Consider the following 15,227-nt stretch of genomic DNA (forward strand, 5'->3'; position numbering starts at 1 on the left):
GTTAATAATTATATGCATGATCCTAGTTCATGTTAAGATGGCTAATGCAACACATGCAAGATGCAACTAAGATAGGCTCGGCTAATCTACAATGATATGTGAAATGCTACAACTAACACGTATTCAATTTGGAATTGAAATACAAATGCAGTTAGAATGATGTGCCGAGCCCGGTGCATGCAAGGCAAATGTATGAATGCACGCATGCATAGCATAAGGTGTGCTAATTTAAATATGCCCTAGTCTACCATCATAAGCGGGTAAATAAAAGGGAAGAAAGACGTGGGGTTGGAAGACATACACACACTCACGCACACTTATTACAGATTTGTCCTCACTCGGAGGGACCAAAAGAATAATACAGATAATTAACCTACAAGCTAATTAATTATTACAAATTGCCTAATTAGCTAACAAACTAACTAAGCTAGGAAAAACAATAAACCGCCTCGGGAAGAGAGCTCAATGCAATGCGTGCTCGGATCTTGCTCGGAAGTGCACCGCCATGCATAGGCTGCCTCTGTTTTCCTTTCTTTACTCCTCTGGAGGCTGCCAAAACCTCAGGATTGCTTCTCTGGATACTGGGGAATGCCATCGGCTGGGTAGAATGCCCACCGGCAGTGGCATGTAATCACCGGCCATTGGTGAAGCTATCGGCAGAAGGGGGATTGCCGGTCGGCACTTAGCACTGCCGGTCGGCAGAAAGCTCCTGCAGAATCTGCAATTGACAGCAACAGAGGGCAAGGCAGAACATGGCAATACAATTCAAGGCATATATGCACCAATCATGTCCCTTATCATGTTAATGACTCAAAGGGACATGCTCCTTGGTTCTCAGACCATCAATCGCGTATTTCCATGCGTGATGGCCCAAAGAACCAAAGTGTGCAATTTCAATGTGGAATGAAATGCACATAAACAAATAATGAACTCAACCTCTATCATACTCAATTCAAGAGGCAAAGTATGCATGCCAATGTAATGCAACCTAGGCATGTGAGCTAAGTGTGCAACATAATCATGCAAACAACAAAACCATGTGCAATGGGCCATGAACTAAATAAGTAAGCATGCAAGGCATATAACATCAATGTTAATGACACGCATGCCACAACATGAAAGGTATAACACATGTAAATATGCAAAGCAACTTAACACAAGAAGCATGCCAAATGCGATAACACTTAAACATGCAACATGTTAATAGACTAAGTGCCTAAACATACAAACATGTATAGCATGCAACAACATGCCAAAGGGATGGTCTTAAACTAATTTGGACAGCTCTCTACTAGGTCCAAAACAGTAGCCACAATGATGCAAGTGAGGCAACAAAATACATGGAATGCATGCACAATGCATTAACCAAGCTTAAGGCACAAAAATGCAACTCTACCAAAGCATGGCAAGGAGGAAATATGGCATACAATGGTGCATGTTCCAGATCTGAAATAGCATACCAAATGACTCCAAAATGACCCCAAAACATGAAAACACTACCATTTAAGCACGCAAGAAGCTTCAAAACTCAAAGCTAGGCATGGGCATTGCACTACAAGCATGCATAACAAGCGTTATTCGACCATGAGGCATGAAAACAGTGCTAAGGCAGTCCAAAACATGCATGAAATCAGTTTAAAGCATGGCCAAAAGATGTTAGCAAGATGGACTAAAATAGCATGCAACTTTGACTAGCAAACATGGGTTGTATGGCAAGTATATGATGCACATGGAATCTCACCAAACCATCAAAAATCAGTGAATAAAACATGTGAAAATAGGCCCAAATAACCACTGATATGCAACCATGGCATGCAAAAATGATGAGTTACTTTAGAGGGCCACTCAAGGAGTTATTAAGCACATGCAAGGTAGACATTTAGCAAGACCAAATCAACTCTGAAAATGAGTTCTAAGGGTCCTAAAACCCACTGAAAAATGCCTGAACTGAGCTCAAGAAGTGTGCAAACATAGGCCCCTTTGTAAGGCCAAAAATGCAAGTAATGAAGACAATAAGGAGAGGGGATGGCCCTCTCCTTCTTAGGACCTTAAACCACCATCCTCACCACTGAAATCCCTCAAGATTTCAGTGGTGAGGAGGCCCAAACAAGGTGGTCCCGGAGCTCACTAAAAATGCACAAAAATGAGGCCAAACAAGGCCTAAGAGAGGGTAGACAACCCCAAACACAAAAGTGTTCTTAAACAAACTTGAATTTGAGCTAAAAACAAGACTTTTTTCAGTTATACACTAAGCTCAAAACAGAAAGAAAGACAGGCCAAAAGTGAGTGCAAAAATGGGGAAACTAAAGCAAATAAGTTACCCTTGAAGAACCTTTGATGAACAGCAAGGTCAGACCTCTTCTTGTGATCAAAACCAGCTTAAAACTCCAAGAACAAACCCTCAAGGCCTCTCAAGTCAAAGTGTGGTGTAATGGTGTGTGTGTTGGTGCAATACTATGGTCAAAACACACTTTAAGGCTCTTAAACACACACAAAGGATGAGAGAGAGGGAGATATATAGAGAGAGGGTATATATATATCAGATATATATGCCCTAGGTCTGGTTTTTGCTCAAAATCTCTAACCTTTTTACAATGGGAGAAGAGGGGTCCTTATATAGGCAAAGGGAAATGGTTTAAGCTTCTCAAAGAAGCTAAGTGAAAGGGGCAAAGGGGGCAAAGGAGGTCAAGGCTTCTAGAGGAAGCTAGGACAGCTGGCCAAGCTTCTTGAGGAAGCCAAGACAAGGGGTCAAAGCTTCCTCAAGAAGCCTTGAGCAAAGGGTGCAAAAAGAGGGGTCAAAGGTGGTCAAAGGTGCAAAATAGCCACACCTGTGCATGGGGGGACGGGTCTGTGCACTCCAGCTGGCACAGCTGGCATGCACCATGCTTGAGGGATGAAAAAGGGGCATATCGGCCATGAAAGGAGGTCATCGGAAAAATAAATGGCCGGTCAGCACAATATATTGCCGACCTGCAATTTATACTGGCCGGTCGGATAAATGGAGTGCCGATGGGTGGCTGATGAGGTCAAAAAGTGCCAGTGGATGTCCAAATTGAAGCCCCGGAAGTTAGCTTTCCAATGGCACAAACCTTGCATTAAAATTCCTCCTGTGGAAAAAGTTATCCCCATTTTGGTGAAGCCGCGCAGATTCGATCCAACCGGGATGATGCCCAACTTCAGCTGCTCATATCTCCCCCATCCGGACTTGGCTTTAAGAGATTCTTGAGTGCAAAATGAAGCCCCGGAAGTAAGCTTTCCGACGATGGTGGCCCCATAGCTAAAATCCAAGTGTACAGACAGATAAGCCCGATTTAGCGAGGGCTGCTCGACTCGCTTCTACCCAGATTCATGCCGAACTTCTCCCAAACTAATTTTCTCCTCTCCTTTCCTCTCTTCTTCGACTCCAAACCCCTAAACAAAGTGTTTTGAAGGATTTGCCTCTCTCCTTGCCGAAGAAACTGAACATTTGCCCTGCACACCTTTCTCCACCAAGTAAAACATCAGTAACGCCCAAGTCTTATGGGCTGTCAAAAATGGGGTGTCTACACATTGCGACGACAATTCAGAATTCGTTTGAACCATTTGGGGGAGCCTCTTCAATACTCGAGCTTATTAGTGAAATCTTATTCCCATTAGCACATTTCCTTTGTTTAATTTGAAATTTTCAAAGCTTTTCTTGTTTTCATTAGGTCACACATGGATTACTGTAGGCACAATTAAATGATCAAGAACTTGACTCTCTTTCTCTTATTGAAAAGACGGAAATGCGAGGACACACATAAGAGTAACTAAAAGGAAAAGACTTGGCTGACACAACGACACAAGAAAAGACAAAGAAAACAAGACTGTAACTCGGCACACGACACAACCACCCACAAGACACAACTCAAAGTCTAACCAAAATCACATTATTAACACAAAAGAGTTCTTTATTTTCCAAGTCCATCGGCAGAATTTATAACAAACTTCAAGTAGCCCTTTGATGAGTCGCAATTCGTCTTTATTTTAGCATCGCTATCCAAAACCCACCTGGTAGCCTCCAAACTTTTCTTCGACCGATGTAACTTCCCTTTGCAATTTCTCACATCATGCCCCTAGTTCAGAAAGTCCTTTCTAAGCACTTTCAACAATTGCCTCTAGTTGATTGTTGGCCATACATGGATAGATCTTATATGGTCAAGTGGTAATGGATTGGTAATGACATTGGATTTTTGAAATGGTGCTATTTTTTTCTTGTCAATGAGATCTTGAATCTCATGACGAAGGCGATAGCAACAATCGGTGTCATAACCGTGCTGTCGGTGAAAGACACAGTATTTGGTAAGGTCATGCCAAGTTGGGAGAATATCAGGGAAAGGTCAGGATCAAGAGGTTTGAGGTGGCCTTCCTTTGTGAGGATTTAAAGATCTTTGGATGAGGTCATGTAGATGGGATTGAAGGTGCGATATTAGGAGCAACGAGCACCAGTCCTAGGAACATTGGCAAAGAAGTTAGTGCGTGTAGACTGGGTACTCATAGGAAGGACTCCTATAGGTTTGGGATTGGAGTAAGGATGGGTATTTCTAGTAAGGTATCCCTGTCCATGGCTTGGTCTTCCTTTGTTTCTTGACCCCTGATTCAAAATGCCTTCAATTTGGCTTCTCACGTTGAGTTCACTTTCGGTAACCCTTAACTTGGTATTGGGATATTGAGTAACAAAAGTTTCATCCACAATCTTCTCAACAACTGTAAGGACTTGTTGATTGTTTAGGCCTTTGGTCTTCACGGTCTCAATAACCCATCGAAGATGTGTACAAGGATCAATACTTGCCTCCAACTCAATCTTACTACTTGCTTTAGCCTGATCAAGGAATTGAATGGCTATATCTAGGCAAGGCCCATTTGCTTTTGGCATGGTATTACCTAGGCTTGAGATATCTTTGCACAATGTGTCCAATTGGGCTACCTTTCAATTATCACCATCAATATTCATCACAATTTTGACTTTGGGTTGGCCCATTCCATTTTTAGGTTGCCCCAAGATTGGAGAGCTCTTTGATATGAGATTCCTAACGTGGGATATAGTAGATGAAAGGCTAAAACCCCAAAGGTTAAATCTGCCACAGTTCTTTGAAGGTCTTCAATCATTCCCAACATCTCAAAAGTAGTGGGTTCGGCCATTGGTGCACTTGGTGTATCTGAACTGGGTTAGTCTGGATGGATTGACTAAGCTGAGCCTTTATGGAGTTCATTTTTTAGGGTTTAAGAGAATTAGGGTTCAGGTGCATCCATCATGCACAAGTCGGTATCTTCTGGAATGAACACCTCAGGCTTAGGTAGATGAGACAGAGTGATGTACATACTAGGGTTGTAGGTGGATGACAGTGTATGAATGAGGTTAAGGTGAGAAAGTGGTGGTACTCTGTTTTGAGTAGGTAGTGGGTTTGTGGTGGCGTTTGGCCTTTGCGGTGGAGCTATGATTTCATCCTCAATGAGATTCTGGATCTTATGATGGATGTGGATGCATCGATCAGTACTATGGCCATGTTGCTGGTGAAAGGAACAGTATTTGAATGCATCATGTCTGGGTTAGAAGAGGGCCAGGAAGGGGTTTAGGATCTAGGAGCTCGATGTGTTCCTTATCCAACAACACTTTCATGGTTTGGGACAGGGACATGTAAAGAGGGTGAAAGCTTCGGGTTTGGGGTTGGGTTAAATTGTTAAGTTATAGGTTGGTTTTAGTAAGCGGGTGGGTTATTTTGGTTGAGGTGTGCTACTACTGCTAGTAACATTGGAACCACAAACAAAGGTCGTTCTCACTGGTTCTTATTCGTCTAATATAATCCCTTGCTTCATGGCATCTTCAATTTGGACCCCCATTCCATGAAGATCTTTAAAGGCAAAGAGAGGAAGGACTATCATCTTTTGTAGCATCTTGCCATGTAGATTTCTCATAACCATTCGAATCTGATCTTTTTTTGAAGGCCTGTTGGTCATCATGGCCGCCTTAGCTCTCCATCTTGTTATAAATTTCACAAAATTCTCTTTAGGCTCTTGAGGAGTTGCTTCTAAGTCCTGAGTGGTTACTTCAATTTGTGAGTTGTAGGAGTACAAAGTGATGAATGGCTCAACCAGCTCTTTCCAACTTTGTTTCACTAAATCCTCTAATTTAGCATACCAGAGGGTAGCTACACCTGACAAAGTTCGCCTAAACACAGATAGCTTTTGGGCTCTAGCTAAGCCCATTGGCTTTAAGACATCTCAGAACAACTGGATATGCACCACGGGGTCCCCTGATCCATCAAGCCAGTCTACATGTGGCATCTTGAATCTTTCTGGTAATCTAACAACAGTTTCGGTATACCCATCCTCGATATTGGGGATAGAATAAATCCCTTGTGACTTTTTGAATTGCTTTTCAAGTTTAGCTACTTTTAGCATGGCAGGGTCAAACTCACTAAGATCGAAAAGGAAAAGTCCCTCAACAGGCTGTGCCAGAGTTCTGGCAGTATGAGTTTGGCTTGGTCTTCTTGTAGTTTGGACCCTGGAAGTTTTCAGTTGGCCGAGGAAAATGTGGGACTAGATGATCGGCTAGAAGTAGATGAGTAGTGGACACACCACATGGGTGCTGCAATCCACCAATAGTCTCAGCTTGGGTAGCAACTATGTGATTGAGAGCATCTATAGTCTACTGTAGGGCTATAAGTATGTCTACTAGATCCACTGGATTTTGAGCCATTATGGGACTTGGTGAGTTGGTAATTGGGGGACTGGGTGGATGTGACCTTGTCGGAGATGGCTTTTTTGGCATTGGATGGATTGGAGTGTTTTTTATTTGGATAGGTCGGATTTATATAGAGTGGGATAGGTTAGGCTTTTTTTCTAAATTGGGTTGGACTGGGCTTTTTTTGGATTGGGTATGGCTGTTTCTAAATTGAGGATGACTCTTCGTGGACGACCCACCAAAGCATACATAATCAAGCTCTCCTGACCTCAGTGAATCCTAGTATCAAAACAAATACTCCATCAAATCATGGAACTGGACATGTTGATCAAAATTCAACATCCTCAAATTCTAATCCTCCACCAAACAAATACAACCCCCTTGATTCTGACCCCAAGTTTTGATTCTGATATAACCCCAAATTTTGAAAACGATCCCCTAAGACTCTCCAAGGATTGGATGCCTATAGACACCCCATTTTGACCGACCCTAAGACTTAAGCAATTTCTTTTGATTACCCAATGATGAAAACAAGAATGTGTTTCTCACATAATTCTCAGTAAGAAACATGGAATTTGTGCTTCATTTCCAACCCTAAGCCTGTTTTGGCCAAATGTTTAAGTCTCGTTCAAAACTTTCTTTCGAAACCTTCTTTCCGCGCTTTGTTCCGAATATTTTCATAGTGTTCCTAGGCTCACTTTGAGACTTCAAAATGAAACTTTTTCTGAGGAAATCGAGCAAAGAACAGTGTGGAAATAGGAGGAAAGGATGATAATTCTGTCAAAAAATCTTGTTTTGGGCAAAATAGTCAGCCACTACTAACTTGTTTGGCTGGCTAGCCAGCCAAGGTTTTTTGGCCAGTCAGCCAATAAATTGGTCGGCTAGCTAATTTGTCCAAGAGCAGGGCAGTTTCGGTAGAATTCTTATTGAATGCGTGTGGGTCATGCCATTTCAGATCTTTTGTTGATATATTCATGCGTGAGGTAAACACCCACCTCCTCCATTATCCTCTCTTAGCCTCCATTGTCAAAAGGGGGATTGTCTTCTTCCCAAAAGGTGGCATCCATTTTCAATCACCCTTGTCATCCCATTAACCTTGTCTCCTACCTCCTTGATTGGGCTTGCATTCATTATCTATATGGAGGATTGGGATGGGGAAAAAAAAGAAAAAAAAAAGAGAGGAATGAATTAAGGGAAAAAAGAGAGCTAAAGAGAAAAAGAGAAAAAGCCTTAAGCTTGGAATCAAAACTTATATACACTGATATACCAAGTTCTATATATCAAAACCATTCCAAGAAATTTTGTTATAACCAAATTCGTGACCCTTAATACAAAAGAGAGTGAGTGTTGTTGAAATTGAGAAAAACTGAGAGTTTGAACAACTCCCTCCATACACATTGTTAAATAGCCCCAAAACACCATTCTAACTAAAATTTCGAATTTTCAAATTTCGAATTGAGAACACACTTCCTAAGCTTGAGAGTGATCAAAAGGAAGTTTAGAAATCAAATCCTTTCCTTGGAAGGTGAATTTTGCACACTTTTCATTTCTTGTATTTTCTTGCATTTTCTTTTTTATATTATTTTTCTTGCTTCAATTTCATGTTATAAACCTGTTGTAAGCAAATTAAAAGTGGTTAGTTGCGCCACTTGCATATTTTTCATTTGTTTTTCTAGTATTTGCGCAAAATCCAGTTTTCGGCCTGGCTTGATTGGCCAGCCGACCAATTTATTGGCCGGCTAGCCACCTTTTTAGCCGGCCAGCCACTTTCTCTCGGACATAACTCAACAACCTCCCAGTGTCGAGCAGAATAGTCTCCGACAATCTCCGAGGCCCCCTCCAGCTTCTGTTTCTATTGTTTTTCTTTTAATTAGAGAGTGTTTGTGAGGATTTAATTTTGTTGCAATATTTTTCCTCTCTTCCCCCCATTCGGATTTGTAATATTCAAAGCGATGTAATAATTCCCCATCCCCGCTTCTTTCTATCCCATTCTTTCATTTGCTTTCCGTATTCTGTAAATATGTAATATGTCATGCTTGTCATCATATCCATGCTTTGCATACATGTTCCATGTCTTAAGATCCGGCTAAATTTGCATCTGTGGGTTTAATCGATTATTATATAATTTTGTATGGTATCTCATATTCTTGAGATAATTCACATGTCATATAATAGAAATCGAATCTTTAGCTACATTTCATGAGTGAATTGCATTAGGATCTTGTATATAGAATCATACATATTTTTACTAACTTTGTTTTGTGATTATTTGCGGGACGTCAGTAAATATGTTAGCTTTTATATTTTAGCATCCCGCTTGTGTGTGTTTTTTCTACTATGTTTAGCATTCTTACCATGTGGCTATGTGCTTAGTTGATATAACTCTATGCATGCCAGTATGTGAAGGTTGTATTGTTTAACTTGGAATAAAATTTATTTTCATAATTGCTCTATTCAAAACATTTTCGAAATAAGGAAATCAAATTGTTCCAAAATGAACGACACAGTCTATATTTGTTTGCTTCACGTAGTAAATTTTAGGATTATTAATAATTAGAATATGAACATATAAAGTAAATAAAAATCATATCATGGTTTAGTATAAGCCGATCTTTGATTGGGTGAGTGGGGGTGCTCAATTAATGACATTCTCCCCTCATACCTAAGGTTTCGAGCCAAGCATCGTTGGTTATGATGAACAGTGGCCTTGGCACGAGTCACGGGTTTCCTAATTTTTCCAAAACATTAGGTGGCGACTTTGAGATCTGGTGATGTAGTCCATTTCTAGCAATGGTTTTGCACTAAAATGGGTTTTCTATAAAAGTTGCCGGATTTGGACTCTCATCTACGTTTCACAGTGTACTCGTGAGGCTAGATCAAAGAAATCGAGGGTCTGAACTGTTTAACGCGCGCGGGTACTCCCTGAGTAGTGTTACAACGCCCTTCTTCCCAAGATTTCACATCTTAGACATGGGAAACCATCCTGTCCTAATTTTGGAAATTGCTATAGTCAATACATGCACTAGGTCAGTCTGGTCAAGAAGGGTATCTCAGCAAGACACCAATATATCTACCCTACCTAATACCTAAATTAAGGGAGGATCAAGCAATACGTTGACAATCCAGATCTGAGGCTTGTATTCCCACCATAACAGTTCCCACGTCCGGCAAGCCGTCCGGGATGTTAGACGCCAAATAAAGTGACTTAAGCGCACCATGCATGAAATGCAATGAATATATAAATGTAAATAAATATCATATCATGCGAGTCAAGATCTTTTAGTTTCCTTAGCAGTGTCGCCAGAAAATGTGAGATGTTTTTGGGGTTACCAAGCACGCCCAACAGTTCAGACTCCCAATCTCCTGATCTAGTCTTACTAGTGGAATGTGAAACAGAAAATAAGTGTCCAACTCCTACAATTTTTATAGAAAATCCATTTGTTGCAAAATATGCCAAAAATGGACTACATCACCAAATCTCGGAGTCACCACCTAATCTTTTGGGAAAATTAGGAAACCCAGGACTCGTGCCAAAGGCCACTGTTCATCATAACCAAAGATGTCTCGGTTCAGAACCATAAGTATGAGGGGGGAAGGTCATGAATTGAGCACCCCCGCTAACATGATCAAAAGATTGGCCTCTACTAAGCCATGATATGAGTTTTATAAACATTATACGCTCATGTTTTGATTATTTTAATAATGCTAACATTACTATGTGAGGCATGCAAGTATAGATCATGTCACTTATTTTGATATGCTTTCATTTTATGCATCTTTGAAAGGTTTTTAAATAAATGTATAGCTAAAAGAAAACTGAGCTCACATGCATATCAATCAATATCATTACAACCTAAGCAACACAACATTCATTCACTAGCATTCAAGGAGGTATATGATTTAAGCACATAGCCCCGCATGACAAGATGCTAAACATAGTAAAATAACATACGCAACCGGAATACTAAAGCGATAAATGCTCACCTAGTACTCCTCCATGGCAAGCCAAAAAAATATATACAATAGATATTTTAGGGAAGAGACCAATAAGCCTTAACCCTCAACAATGATATAAACAAATATATACAATAGATATTTTATAATAAATCAACAATTAAATGAATCAAAATCAAAACAAATTCAAGCCCAAAAAATGGATAGGAACCTACATATTCGCTTTGTGAATAAGAGCAAATTAATACCCAAATCTATTCTATTAAGTGAAGAGGGTAGATTAATGCAAATGATTTCTTAGTGGAAGCTTTGCTTCAAAGTAAGAGGTTCATTAAAGGATATTGATAACTCCTTTCTCATTCAATGAAACAAGGGTGTTCTCACCCCTTTTCATGTTCACAAATGATTGAGGAGGGAGTATTTAGCACCTTTGACATAAAATCTCTTACTTTACTTCCAAAATAAACAAAAAAAAAGATAACACAACTCTCTCAACATCAAATCCCAAGAATCACTGAAGTAACCCAATGAAACAACCATTCTACTCATTATCTTTGAGCATAGGTTGAAACACATGGATTGATACACTTAAGAGATAGGATATGTGAAAAGGAGGATTGTAACAACAAGAAAAGCTATTCTACTTATTGAACTTGTGAATGGATGGCTAATAGCTACTCCCAAACACATCCACAAGGATCCAAGATACATAACAACAATAAAGTTAAAGCTAAGGAAAACAAGAAAATGAAGAGAAAAAAAACTATCAAATGGGTGGCTGAATTCGACTCCCTCCACATCCATGAGGACTTAAACAATCACATGATTAAAACACAGCAATAATGAGATATAATGCTTATAAATAAAGAACAAGAGAGAAATATGAGAAAATTACAAAAGTTTCAACTCTTGAAAGAGGGTGAGCTTTCTTGTCCACAAACTCTCTCCTAGTATCCTCAAGGTTCTTGAAAATGGCTTAGAATCTCAACAAGAAGCTTTAAGCTTAAGGTTTAATGGTGTTTTAGGTGATGGGTGTATGAAAAATGGAGGTTGAAGATGAAGTGTAGGAGGTGGGTGTAAACAAAGCTTTAGTTTTTACAAATATTATGTAACCTTTTAGAAATATTTCTCAACCTTAGTTTTTAGTTTTAATGCAGTTTTGGGTGGTGTATCAGTGAATAATAGTGAAGAAAAAGGAGAAGGAGATTGGAGATGATATGTGGGTGTAAACAAATTTTGTAACCCTTTGGAATGAAGAAGCAGAGGTGTATTTACAGACTTTTGAGGAAAAGAAAATATCTGAGATATTTGTGGAGCAACCTTAGAGTCAAAATATCTAAGATATTTGTGTAAAATTCAGAGAAAATGCTGAATTTCCTGAAACTACTTTGTTTTCCGGGTAAATCATCTGGCTAGACAAAAAAGTGTCTAGCCAGACAAAAAATCGTTTGGCCAGACAATTTTTTTCAAAGGGGAAAATTGGATTTTTTCTAGAAAATTATCATTCCTTCCACTCATTTCCACTTTGTTCTTACTCAATTTAATAAGAAAATATAACATTTGAATTTTGAAAATACGAGTTCCAAAACTTTGTAGAAATGTTCAAATTCACACGAAAAAAAAATATATATTTTGAAAAAGATTTAAAAAGGATCTAAAATAGTTAGGCGAAAATAGGTGTAATGTTAGGGTTAAAGCTTGAACCCGAGTCTCCTACTGAGGAATTCGAATAATAGTGCATTCTTGCTCAATTTAATAAGAAAATATAACACTTGAATTTTGAAAATACGAGCCTCAAAACTTTGTAGAAATGTTTGAATCCACATGAAAAAAAAAATATTTTGAAAAAGATTTTAAAAGGATCTAAAATAGTTTGGCCAAAACAGGTGTAAGGTTAGGATTAAAGCTTGAACTCGAGTCTCCTACTGAGGAATTCGAATAATAGTGCCTTCCAACTTTAATCATCGGGAGTTCAAAAAAGAGCACCTAAGTCTTAAGGCGGATCAAAATAAGATGTCTATAACATGCAATACATATTTTAAGCACCTTAAACATATTTTTTTTATCCCATCTTTCTTCAACCTTCATATTCTATTACCATATTTATCACTTTATTTGCATCTTTTTCATTTTTTTGTATATGCATGTGAAAGAATAATGTCGTACAAACAGAGAAAGTATACAAAAAACTTATGGGTAATTCTAATAGCATACTAGCAATCCTCTCATCACACCACACACAATTATTATCAACTTTTTTTTTTTTTTTTTGGTATTTTTCTCAATTCACACCACCAATTTCCTAAAACACCCTCATCTTCAACATTTCTTTTTTCCCCTAACTCTAACCCTAAACAACCATTCATTAGCACCACCTCCGTTGCAACCTCCCCTCCCCATTGCTACCTGTCTAGCCCCATCGCCCAATCACCACCCTTTCCACAACTCTCCTCCCTTTCCCATCACCCCTCTCCAAACCCTAACTCCACAGGCTCGCGACCACCACCATCACAACTCCCTTCGATGACTCCAACATCTGCAACCTACAAACCTTGCTCTTCTTATTCTTCCAAACCCTAGATCTAAAAACCTTAGATCTAGGGTTTGCGATGTAGCAACAAAGAAGGGCTGGAAGGGGGTTCATGATGGGGGAGGGGTTTACGATGAAAAGGGGGAAAACAGAGGGAAGGAAGTCGCGGCAATGTTAGGGGCTAGGTTAGAGTTTCGCAGTGGTAGAAAAGAAGTAGAAGATAAATGAGAAGAAGGTGGGTAGTGACAGCGATGAGAACAATGGTAGAGGGGGTAGGTTAGGGTTTGTGGCGACAAAAGGGCAGGGGATCTTTGGTTGATCACAGCGGTTGGTTGTGGCTAGGGTTAAGATTGAACAAGAAGGAGAAACAAAGAAGAGCAAGGGTGACGCAAGAGGTAGATGAGGGAGTTGAGAGCTAGTGGTGTGCCGACGGCAAGGTTTGCAGCTGTTGCTTGCAAAAGAGAAGTTTGGATTGGTGTGTCCTTAAAAGGGTAATTTCAATGTGGGACAAGATAGTTATTAAAAAAAAAATGAAAAATTGGTGTGTACTGGGCAATTTAATGGTGTGTAAATAGAATTTATCAAAACTTATATAGAATGATGTTGCAGCATTATGAGCTTATCACTTTAAAACAAAGAATCCATCAAGTTGACTATTAATAATATAAATACCACTGTCGCATCATTCTTATAACAAATTATGTATGATTTTTTAGGAAAACTACATGTACGTGAAAGTTAGGGGAAAAAAATTACCAACAGATGAAAGGGTGCAAATGACCCTTAAACCCCCACAACCTTTTATTTGCAGCCCACCACAGACACACTTGCACCCTCATGTGTTTGTAATTTTTTTCTACCTGCATGCATTATCCCCCAATTTTTTTGTAAGAATATCTCATCTTTTCAAGTGACTGCTTTTGAGTTTTGAGCCTACATTCTTGGACAAGACAAAATCTAAGCATGGACCATTTCACCAACACAAGGTCATTACATATTATTTGGAAACACAATGAGATTTATATTATTGGCAAACTACACAAACAAAAGCATGTTCATACTAAATTGTTAAATGATACTTTCATTCACTTCAAGATTATACATGTTTATACAACACAAACAAGTTTGAAAGATTGAGAAGAATGATTTCAGATCATATCCAGTTTCATCTTTCATCAGGTCAAATATCAAGGGGCTATTTTATTTATTTTTTAATTGAACTAGCAACAAGCATCTGCTAAAACCTCCTAGCAGAAAATACAATTGAGACTCTCCTTTCTTTCCATGATTGGAAGACAATGCAAGCAAAAGATACAAACAGAGAGATAACAACCATTGATCTCTCCAGGTCCTTGTTGCCATGTCCACTGAAAGTTGGAAAACTCAATTTCTGGCCCCAAAACCACGAGGAATTGGTCTTGTTGATGCTGAGTCCGCAAACTGCCTCCTCGACTCTGACCTTCTTTTCCTCCTTGCTGTACCAGGGGGAGCCTGATATACAATGGGTTGTAAATGTTTCACTTTGTCAGATTGAGTCATAATCATAACACCAAAAAGCTAGCAAAACCAAATCAGGACTGAGATAAAAGTTTGACAATGCCTAAAAAGTGACAGGAAATAAAAAGAAGAAAGAGAACTCAGATTTGCATACCAATTTGGTTTTTTTTAACACACATCCTTTCCACAATAATCCACCAATGTGTGAAAGGGTATTATTATTATTATTATTTCACATATTGGATAAGTGGTATGAGGTTGTGGCTTGGCCTGGACGCTTCTTAAAGGCTGAGGGTTCAAAACCATGGAAGAGGATCAAGCGGATATGTATTCTTTCATATATATCCCTACGGAAGGAGAAGGTTTGTTTACAGATAAATCAAAAGGATAACTTTTGGAGGGTCAAATATGCATAAAAAAAGGATATTTATGATCCAGCCATCTAAAGTATCGATTACAACACCAGCATGGGCCTAAATAGTGCTTGTGCTTGAATTCCAACATCAGTTTTTTCCTCATTTACAACATCTCAGGAAAACAGAA

The 15,227-nt window shown here is 39.2% G+C and overlaps 1 protein-coding gene across 2 annotated transcripts in view; it reads right to left on the bottom strand.

Moving 5' to 3' along the window:
• Nucleotides 1-14,241: 14,241 nt before the first annotated feature.
• Nucleotides 14,242-15,227, bottom strand: part of CPSRP54 (chloroplast signal recognition particle 54 kDa subunit) — a 38,406-nt gene continuing 37,420 nt past the window's right edge. For both annotated transcript variants that reach the window (XR_003629706.2, XM_028204357.2), the window contains one exon: nucleotides 14,242-14,678. Coding sequence is in view for 1 of the 2 variants with exons in the window: in XM_028204357.2 (XP_028060158.2) it covers nucleotides 14,571-14,678 (108 nt within the window). In the remaining variant the exon portion in view is untranslated. The remainder of the gene's footprint in view (nucleotides 14,679-15,227) is intronic.

This window comes from Camellia sinensis, chromosome 10 (assembly GCF_055761805.1).
Source record: "Camellia sinensis isolate YWXY chromosome 10, ASM5576180v1, whole genome shotgun sequence".
NCBI classification, from domain to species: Eukaryota; Viridiplantae; Streptophyta; class Magnoliopsida; order Ericales; family Theaceae; genus Camellia; species Camellia sinensis.